This window comes from Battus philenor, unplaced genomic scaffold, assembly GCF_028537555.1.
Source record: "Battus philenor isolate CCGP_79_NKW_IND1 unplaced genomic scaffold, ilBatPhil1.0.hap1 SCAF_16, whole genome shotgun sequence".
NCBI classification, from domain to species: domain Eukaryota; kingdom Metazoa; phylum Arthropoda; class Insecta; order Lepidoptera; family Papilionidae; genus Battus; species Battus philenor.
In genome coordinates this window covers 3,097,018-3,108,503 of record NW_027181678.1, presented here as the reverse complement: position 1 = coordinate 3,108,503, position 11,486 = coordinate 3,097,018, and the positions used below count along the sequence as shown (strand labels likewise).

General features: G+C 32.5%; 1 protein-coding gene across 1 annotated transcript; it reads left to right on the top strand.

Moving 5' to 3' along the window:
• The first annotated feature begins 9,309 nt into the window (after positions 1 to 9,309).
• LOC137919489 (uncharacterized) lies at positions 9,310 to 9,696 on the top strand. Its single transcript, XM_068762580.1, has one exon. The coding sequence runs from the start codon at positions 9,310 to 9,312 to the stop codon at positions 9,694 to 9,696; it is 387 nt and encodes a 128-aa protein (XP_068618681.1).
• Positions 9,697 to 11,486: the final 1,790 nt, after the last annotated feature.

The window sequence follows — 11,486 nt, the reverse complement described above, 5'->3', positions numbered from 1 at the left end:
AAAAAAGGGTGTCATCCGACGTATGGATGAAAATTCTTCGCGTGACCTAAAAGAGAAAAAACATATGTTGCCAATATTACCAATTTTACAGCTCTTAAGTTAGAATGAACTAGTCATTGTAAGACTGCATAGTAAATCATTTATTTATTTAGGTACACCAGCAGTACATACACGTTAAAAGTACATTAAAAGTTATTGCATTAATAATGGTTCTGTTAAATACTCCTTTATAGGTGATACAATATTGAAAATTTATATATTCATGAAGATAGAAAGATTAACACCACACCACATTAAATAAAACAAAATAAGAAAAAGTGAGCACACGTAAGAGGAACCATCTGGCTTTCGACTTAAAACACAAAAAAAGAGCTCTTAATTTGAAAATTTTTCATTCACAATCTTTGAATTTTTTTCATCAGAAAATTTGACATATTGCAGATTAAAGAAAAGTCTGTATAATCTGTATTTATAGATACATTATCAATCATTTCCACCCATGACAACAGATGGCGCACTTAGCTAAAGACGTTTGAACATATTTTCAGACTTTACGTGAGATAAATTATTACCATTCATCGAGAAACTCGGGGCTATTTCTCCGTACTTCGTGAAAGGCCGAGGGTGAAATCTTTTCTTTCACGTAAAGCTCTGGATATTTCATTATATTGCGAAAATCTACCTATTCAACTGTTATAAGCTTATATGACCGCATGGAATTTTCATTGTGTTATTGTGTTCGAGTTTTGCCGTTTTATTCGTGGTTTTATGATATTTTTTCCTTAGTTACAATTCTAATGTTATACGTGTAATAAATTTATAAAAGGTAGTTATATATTTATTAACCGGTAACACTACTCGTCAGTCTTTTGTGACAACTTCCGGTAAAAGAATTGAAAGTGGTGGGGTTTAAACAGCGTTTTGATTATTGAGTCGGGAGCTCGGTCACTCGTTCGATAGCCATCGAAGTGATAAGTTGTCTAGTGTGGCCTAAAAGTGGAATAAAAGTATTTACTGTGCTGTGAATTGGAGTTTTTCTGATATGCGAAACTCTTTACCAAAATATATCCAAGTGATAAAACGATTATACATACTTCAGAAATTGTTTGTTTTCATTTAGTTTTTTTATTTCTAATTAGCTATTTCAAAAATAAATTACCTCTCACTGTTATTTCTTTGTCAACCGGGAGACTGGTGTTTATACGGAATTCGCAATTTTATAGTTGATATTCCAATTTATTAATGGTTAAGGGTGTCTGGCAGCATTTAATATTAACGAGCTATGAATTAGCATTCAACCATCTACTTAGTAATAATTTAGGTATTTAACATGATACCTTATCTTATTTCAAGCAAAAAACATTAGAACGGCTTTGATAAATATATGGTTAATGTTTGGTAACTGATTTATAATCAATAAATAGTAAAAGACATAGTTACGGTCGCTAGATGTAGGAAGGCCTCGCAGCGTACTTCTATAGAATGAAAATATATAAACAAGAAATGAAATACTACTAATAATACTACAGGTTTAATTTAATTCTATATATATATATATATATATATATATATATATATATATATATATATATATATATATATATATGTATAAATATATATTCATTTCCGGAAGATAGTTAGCAGCATCCTCTGCGTATTATCATATCATACTGCGATCGCCAACCCGGCTCTCAGGCGTGGCGATTGTGGTATATCCCTCCAAAGATATCTTTGAAGGAGGTCTAATGTCGAATGTACGTTATACATTTGTTTGAATAAGATGAAAATATTTACATTTCAACTATGTAATAATGTTTAACGAAAATCAATCCAAAGTAATCGAATTAACAATAAACACAAAATCAACACTTATTCAATATTTTGATAGCAAAACGCAAAGTCATTCACAATTCTAAACAAATAACGTACGCCGCGTGTTGAGGTTCACAAAACAATTACATTTCATCGCTGTCTTGTTTATAAATGAATTTCTGTCAGAAGATAATATTTGTTTTAAATATGATTTAATATTGTTTGTCTTTGATGTTCATATTTATAGAACACTGTCTAAATATACATTAAATGATTGCACTTAAATGAATTTTATACATAGTTAAATAGTTTCATAAATACAAGATCTTTCACAGCAATGCATTACGCCTTTAACATTATCCTTATTTTAGCACAAAGTCCACCACTTTATATAGACCTTCCCCATAGATTTCCAATAAGATAGGTAGGAAGCAGTTTGCATACAGCGTCTACAATTTTAACAAGAACTTCTTTTCATTTTGTGGGTGGACGTCTTTAGATGTGCTTGCCGGGTCGTCGTCTCTACTTCTGGACATTAAGGTTCCAGCGTCTATCTATTCCTACTTACTGTTATATATATATATATATATATATATATATATATATATATATATATATATATATATATATATATATATATATATATATATATATATATTGTATGTGTTCGTCAACAAATCTACTAGATGCTGATTCGATTTCGTAGAGAAACAATGCGTGGCTTTGTTGAGTTACCGCGAGCTTGCCAATGAGATCCGTAATGGGAGGCATATCCGTAATACGTAAATCATCACTGATAACACACATTGGTCATAGACTTTCGCCTTTGTTTTTTTCTGAGAGATACTAGACCACATATCTAGGTACAAATAACTTGAGACTTAGATTACAATATTCTCTAAGGTGATTCGAGTTATAACTTTTAAATTTTACTTCTACGTTTCACGTGTTAACTTTTACAATTAGAACAACGAGCTTCGTTATTTCATCTTTTAGGGATAATAAATTTTATTGTTTTAATTAACTTCTATTTTGAATTCATTAAAACACTTTGTAATCATTTTCCGGACGGGTTAACTTTGCATAATTATAACAGTAAGTCGCTGAAACAAATTAAATATCACGAAAGTGAATAAATACAAACAATTAACATAATATGAGATATTGAGCATCTTATCTCAGTCATTATCTTTGCTTTGAAACTTACAGCAAGGTAAAGAGATAATAAGCCAGTAAGTAATCACATAGAAGCCTTGTTTATTCCTTGATTATTACTTGTAAATCTCTAATCGAAATTCTCATCAGGTGACATGTATGAAATACAGCATTTTTATTTTTTAACTGTGTCTGTAACATCTAAAACTTTACCTGTATATCACAAAGCATTTGACACTGACTTTCATAAAGCGATTTCTTAGTGAAATTACATTTTACGTAAAAACTAAATTGAAAATCTATTTTTAAAAATAAGGAAAGCGTTCGTTAACAGTTTTAATTATGAATGTCGCTTACAAATTAAAGGTCAAACAGTTTTTAAGCCTGTGTTTTTATATAACACAGATTGGTTGTAAGGCAACGTGGATACATTAAAACCTTTTATAAATTTAATAATAAGTGTTTTTATTCTTTATTAAATTATTACGCTAAGTGATAATTTAAATATATATATATATATATATATGATCATGATCCATATTTTATACATATCATCATCTTCGTTTGTATATTTTGCAATAAGGACGGCTTTTCAATTGCTTTTCATTTTTGGGGTCCTGTCGTTCCCCTTTCATAAATCTATGACAGCGACTTTTTTCAAATAATTTTTCTGTACTTATTTTTTTAGAGTTCTCTTCTGTCATCTGACAAGTTCTATGTCCTATTTTATTCTTCACATTTTCTTGTATAATCTTTTCTTTCTTTTACATTCCTTGTGTGTATATATATATATATATATATATATATATATATATATATATATATATATATATATATATATATATATATATATATATATATATATCCTCTTTTCTTTCGCCGCATTGTTTTAGGATCAAAATTTAGGACCCAATTTTAAGTTTTTATTCATACAATAAGTCCGGTTAAAGTGACCTGTTTTCAGCGTTTTCGATGTCATTGACAAGATTCACCTTTCGGATGTTTGGTTCACTGGTCGTCCTTCTCTGTATTTGCCAGTCCATGACCTCGACTTCAAAAGTCTCCAGCGATCATATAATCTACGCCCCATCCACTGTCACTTTACCATTCCACTAGGCTATATCGCCTACCTTCCTTAGTCTATAGATCTACTCATTCCTAATTCGATATCATAGAGAAATCCTGAACATAGACCTCTCAATGGCCGGTTCAATAAGCATAAGCTTGCAAATGAGACAAGGAGAAGGATTTTTCTGTACTGTAATAAATATTATTAGTACTTTTATTAAATTTACATTTGTAAAACTTTAAACTAAGAAGTTTATTACCAGAATACAAAATTTAATTAACAAAACTATGTAAACTGTATACGGCTAATCTATTTTATTGCGTATAATAGGAGATTATATAACTCGCGGGACCAACTACCTCGGTCCTCTGAGTTCAAATGTCACGTACGCTACCTATCTTTACCTTGTAGCCATTACAGCGGTAGCAATATCTACGAACGATTATAGATATTCCTCTTACTATTCCTCGAATTCTCTGAATATTCCAAATGGATTTAGTTTCTTGTATAGCATATATTATTAAAGTTATCAGAGACAAAGTTGGATAGCATAAAGCTGTTTCCGCATGATCGACTAATCAAATTTGTAATCATTTTAGCGTCGATAAAATGAGACATTTTTAAATAAATATTCATGTAAAACCAATTTTTAATTGTGTATAGATGTAATCCTATTTTGAGCGGTGATAAGTATTCTTCATTATCGTTTTGATCATAGACGTCCAGTGATGGACAGTGGCCTTTTAATAAGACGAGTTGGTAGCGGCAAGCGTCCAGAATTATACATCGGCCTAAGCAATGTACGTAGCAAGACGCCAGAATCTTAAGAACCTAGCGGCTATTGTTCATGTGTTTGTGCAGCACTTGCATTAATAAGCCTGCGCAACGTGGCATCGACCTCTTTATCTATATCACGAGAAAAAAATCATGATCGCTCAATAAGATAATCTTTATTCATATTAGATTTGATAAATTTGTCTAAAGAACCCTTTGCCAACTATAAATAATACTTCAAGTTCCACAACTAAGTACTCTTATATTAGGGACGAAAATATATTTTACTTGAAATCGACCTCCTACACCTCTCATGCCTCTATATAGCCATAAAAAAGTTAACTTGTTACGATTGAACCTTTTTTCTTTTGTCCCTAAAAAACCTGTAAAATCATCCTGTTATTTTCTGGTCGTAGACTTTGTTTTTTATTGTAGTATGTTCTACTTTGTTTATTAACTGTTATAAAAGTCTTTAGCAGATTTGTTTTTAGTTTAAAAACATCAAGAAACACAAACATAAAATTTCGATCTTATGAATAAGAAGATATAATAAATTTTACATTAAGAATAAAAAATGTATTATAAAAATAATGATGTTTTAATTCGTATGGGATTATTAATTCATTATTATATTTATCCACGTAAGATCATGATTTTAGTCTAAATATAAAATGATCCCTTATGTAAGTTATAAAATTATTCCAGATGAAAATGACATCCATCAATTTAAATGCCCCGATCTAAAAAGAACCTAGAACAAAATCAGATTGATTTGTTTTTGGTGAACACTTTTACGTCCTATAAAATCCTTAAGACAGTAGTATATATATATATATAGTCTTTAAGATAGACAGTGAAATCCTTTATCAGGAGCAAAGAGCAGAAAGAATATTTTTGAAATTTACAAGGTCTTGCGTGGCTTTCACAAAGACTTCTGAGTGGTAACCAGTCATTTCCTTGTCAGATTCCATGTCAATCAGTACATGGTCAACGTCCAAAGTCACACATTAAAAATTCTTCATGGTAAGTGAATTTTTGTAATCTGGTCTATAATCTAGTCTCGCAACTATACAGAGTGACTGGAAATGAGTGTACAAGGTTATTATATAGCAAAGCTCATTTATAAAGTGAACACTCAGATATATAATATTTTATATATATTTTCTAATGGAATGCCATGGTTAGTCAACAATAATTCATTTTACATTTAATAATTAAGACTTTTTCTAACTTTATTATCATTGTTATACTTCTGAAACTGTTGGTTTATGAGTAGGATTTACCGTATAATAATTTATAATAAGTGAACTATGCTATTTACCCATTCAAGGTCCTCTTTCTAATCACCCTGTATAATGAGTTTGACTTGACGATAGAATTGAAGATCTTATCTTCAGTGTACTACGATATTACTAGCTATGTTAACGTTTGTCTCAGTATCCTATATTACACACACACTCACCATATCAATACTCACTTTGCCCAAATAATTATTGTAGAGGTCTTTAACACAACACATCTATAATAAATTCTTTTGTGTCACAGCAATTAAAACAAAGACATTCTAGATACAAATAGTTATGTCAAAAACAATTCTATTCGTAACAAAGTAGGTAAGTTAAATTATACCTCGATTTATAGACATTCAACAAACGATTAATTTAACAATAGATTCCAGGCCTAATTTGTTCACGAGCTAATTTCAAAGTCTGAGCAGATAGTATATTAAAATGTAAAAGTAATTTTCGTAATTGCTTCATTTGGATAAATTTAAATTATTCTCCTAAATTGTCTACAAAATGATTAGTTATCAAAAATACGACTTTATCTTAATCTATTTAAAAAACGCAAAGTCAAAATGTATTCCAAATTTTCTAAAATTTCCCAATTTTCTCATATCATATTTATTAATTATAATTAATCTGTGGATTACTAGTAATTTGCGAATTGGAATCTTTTTATATATCTTATGTACGATCTAAACTTGCTAGCAAATTGGCAAGTTGAAATAACAGTGTGCAGGCCACATAACTTACAGAACAGAATATCAGATATCTTTCTTAACCACTTTGATACTAGCGTCGCCTACAGTCGGCCCTTACCTGAAGCGCGCTGCAACGACAGTGCGACCGTCTTTCTCTTATACACAATTATGCTGAGAGTTTTACGTTACAAGTGTATATTACTTGTAATCTATTTAAGACAGCGTTTCTATGTTTTATAATTATTTAAGTTATATTATTATAAATAAAAACAATTAAACTTTAACTTGAAGTATTCGATTTATATTATTTAAATCGTAAGTTTTAGAGCTTTACAATAAATAATATTTTTGGATATCACACAAAATACATCCTGATATGACGCATGACGTTCACCTAAAGTAATTGTAATTAACTGTAATTGCAGAGATAGGTTTAAACTTCTTGGTTGACGACTAAAGTCAACGCTCGGCTTTTGGTACCGTTTTGTGTCTGATGAGCACCGTACCGAAATGCTTAAAGTAGTCATAAGACGCTGTTTGCAGGCCAATTACACATATCGTGCAGAACAGGCAGAAGCAGGGACGTTAAGGTTTTAGATTGGAGACCACAAACTGGCAACGGAAGTGAACGACGATCTCGTTAAAGTCGTTGGTAGATACTGGATGCAGGCCGCTCCCTACAAGACCAATAGGAAATCAACGAGGGTGGTAGTAGAACTTATACAGCTGTAATGATGGTGATGATTAAAGTAGTGAAGTAGAAGTGAAGTAGTCTTGTTATTTATTTAACAAGACTAAATGATTCGTCAACAAATTCCTTATCCTTCATAAGAATATAATTAAAAAGCATAACAACAACAAAGGACAGATCTAGCTTGAAAATTTATACACTACATTTATTTTTTCATATTATTATCGACATGGAATCATTTAAAGTTACCATAGACGCCCACTGCAAGGCACAGGTATCCCCCAAAAATATTTATAGAGAGATATACTAAAATCACCACGCTTGGCAGACGGGTTGGCGATTGCAGTTTGGTATTATGGTACACAGAGGAAGCTGCTAACCATCTTTTGGAAACTTGTTTGTGAGCTGTGACAATCCTATATAATATAAGATTGAATAGCCGGAATCGAACTCGAGACCTAATATCGCAAGTCTCAGTCCTATACAGCTGAGCTACCACCGCCAGAAGAGCATTCCCACGCCACCCTCCAACTTGAATTTCCCGAACGTATAGTAAAAGTATCAAATATCGTGGTAGTGTGATAAAAATACAAATACCAACCTAACAGAATATTGTACACGGCGTCACATTCATCAACTTTGTATTCATAAAAAGAACAAAATACGTTATACTAGTGTGGGTTACAATTTATTTTAATTAAAGCAAATGGCCAGAACGTATTCGTGTTTTTTATTTTTACTGACCATTACAACCTTACGATATCGTGTCATCGTTTTTTTGATGAAACACTAGCCATTTTAAAATAGATTTTAATGACTTACACTATTTATTGATTGATGTCCCTTATGCATACACATCGCAAAAGTTAGGAAATACATTGTAATCGATTTTCATTTTTGATTACATTATATATATTTTTCATATATTTATACACTATATAAGTAAGTGACCGTCACTCTACTGACATGATCATCATATTGTATACAGGATGATTGGTTATAGATGCAAAAGCTTTAAACGGCTAAATAAATAGCATATTCGTCAGCAAAAACTTTTAAAGCATTTACACCTATTTCCAATGACCAATATAAAGTGATCACTTTATAATGTTACACTAATTTATTTTTTTCTTAACGAATGCCACTGGTCAATAACTTCTGGTATTACAAAGTCTGCATGGATAGATTGTAAACAATAATTTATTTATTTATTACACAGTAATCAAAATTGGAAAACGCTTTCTTACGATATTACCATTACATTATTTATAATTTTTTAAACCATTGATTTTTGGATAGGTATCATACATTATTTTATCCATCTATGCACTTCTTTGAAGCTTGTACAACAATAATCAAACATCTGTACGTTTCTTATAAAATTATAAGTAATATAAATTGTATAATTAGTTAAGTTTTTCTAAAAACTTACTTGAAATTTTTAGGTAAAATATTTCGTCACAAATTTATTGTAATTTCGTGCTCCTTAATCTTAAATCCTTTATTCTTTACTTCCTAATAAATCAAGGTTATTTTTTTACTTTAACAAAACTTTGCGTTCTGACTTCTTATAATAGGGCATTATTCATTTTAATATCCCGGTGAATGAGTTCTAAAACGTAATAGAAGGAAATCGTGTTTTAGGGACATAGATGATACCGCCACCATAGATATCTTAATACATCTTTCTACGACAGCACGACTAAAGTAAAGACATTTAAAGGCAGTCTTCGCACAGTTTCGCTTTGTATGGCAATCACGGAAGCTGACTAGGATTTACTCTCAAAATATTCCGGTCCAATATGAAAACCGTGTTGCTATATGATGAGTCACATCTCGCATCAGCTCCAAGTTTTCGTTAACAATTATCTTCGACGTATTCTCAGTATATACTGGCCTGCGAAAGTCTCCAACGTAGACTTCTGGAGACGCTGCGATGAGATGCAGAACGACCAGCAGATCAAACGCCGCAAGTGGAACTGGATATGCCAAATGCTCCGAAGGGACCCTGACCACATACCGAGGCAAACTCTAGAATGGAATCCTCAAGGAAAGCGAAGACGTGGTCGCTCAAAGCAAACCTGGCGGCGGACGATCACTTCAGAAGTGAAGGCAGTTGGAATGACGTTGAGCGAAATAGAGCGCGAAGCTCAGGATCGCTCGGGATGGCCACGTACTGTGGACGCCTTCTGCCCCATCTTGGGTACATAAGAATAAATGATGATGTAAATGGTTGATTATATTTTGGTATACGAGAAAGTTTTTTTTTTTAATAAAAACGATGTACCTTCTATAATAATATATACCATAGTGTTTTATTTAATAAATAATATTATATAGGAAAATGTACCATAACAAATAAATAACTATTTGTCTTTATAAAGCGTTCTAAACTTTACAGAAAATCTTCTCAGCCATTAGTATCTTAAAACAAAAGCCTAGTATTGTCTCGGATGAAGTAGACGCTGTTGGTCCTGGGGGCTTTTATAGCTTCATTGGAACGGAGTTCACGGAACGGAATCAAAAATTTAAAAAAGCCATCGTATTTCAGCTTGCTCGACGTTGATCTACACAAATTTATGTATAGTGTAATTTATGTGAATGTACGGCATTGGAGAGTAGCGAGGACCACTCGGTAATCTAAGGTTGTTGGAGGTAGGATACTGATCCTACCTCGGAACGCCTTCTTTGTTCTCGGAGGCAGGGGCAACCGTCCGCATCGGTTTGTAAGTAGGTTGGTGTGAGCATGCGTTTGTAAATGTGGTATGAGGACGCTGGTAGAGTGATTGTTGGTGCGGTGGGTGCGATTGTCTGTAAGATGAGATGATTGAGCACATCTTAAAGATGCCATTTGAGGATTTTGGAGCAGACGAAGATATATGACCGACGTGTGATATTAGTGAAGAAGACGACACGGCACTGGAACATAATCTCTCGCTTCGGGTCTTATTAGTAAGATAACAGTTCCTCAAGGAGCCAAGAATAGAGCTACACTACTCTACAAGATTGAACCACAAATAAGGAGAACTTTAGACGAACATAAGCTACCGACATTATCCAGCAGATTGGCAAGTTGAAGTAGCAGTGGGTAGATCACTGGAGCCTTATAGCTGATTGGAGAAAACGGACCGACAAGCATAGCGTATGACATCCACACTCAAGATAGATAAACGACTTTATTAATATCGTCGACGTTATTAAGACGTTGGATATAGGCCGATTTCAGCTGAGCCTATTGGAAATTTATTTGTTGTAATACTATTGGTAATTTATTGGAAATTTATTTGTTGTAAGACTTATAGCCTGTGGTGAAAAGAGAATCATATCTATATTAATTACCATATAGCAATTTTTAATCAGGCAGTTTTACAGGCAAAGGATTTGAATGAATGAACTGAATTTGCGATAAAGAACCTACTCATCGATGACGTAAGTTACGTAAGCTATTAAGCATGATTACTCATTAACAACAGGTTTGCATAAGAATGGGGTGATAAAAAGGTTTTAAGGTAATTGAAACAGATGATAAACATTCATGTTTTTATAACCATACCACCATCATTCATATTGTAAGACATTCTCATATAAAGAATTAGGCGTCTTATTAAAAGATATTTGTAACACTTTATCAATTTATTTAACACACGAACAAATTTTTATTAGCGCTTGAGTGCGAGCAAAAAGGACGTGCATTCGTCGTAGGACTCTGGGGCGCAATGTGCTCTGCGACCGAGTGAAAGCGGGCAATAGAACAAAGGCGCAAGAGAAACAAAAGTAACAAAAGGTCTGCGCCCGCGTCACCGGTGCGTGCATGTGCCCGCTGCACTAATTCGGCACACTAAGTTCGCCCGTCGGCTACGCTCGCCCACAAAATCTTACACCTATTATTCATTCAGACATCACATCAGTATATATACGACTCCCACACATATTAAGTTTGAACAATATGTATTACAACTTAGGAATTTAGAGGCATATACTGAACTGAAATATACAGCTCA

Bases quoted from the DNA above. Each gene is read 5' to 3' on its own strand.
- LOC137919489 (XM_068762580.1), top strand. From the start codon at position 9,310: ATGAGTCACATCTCGCATCAGCTCCAAGTTTTCGTTAACAATTATCTT.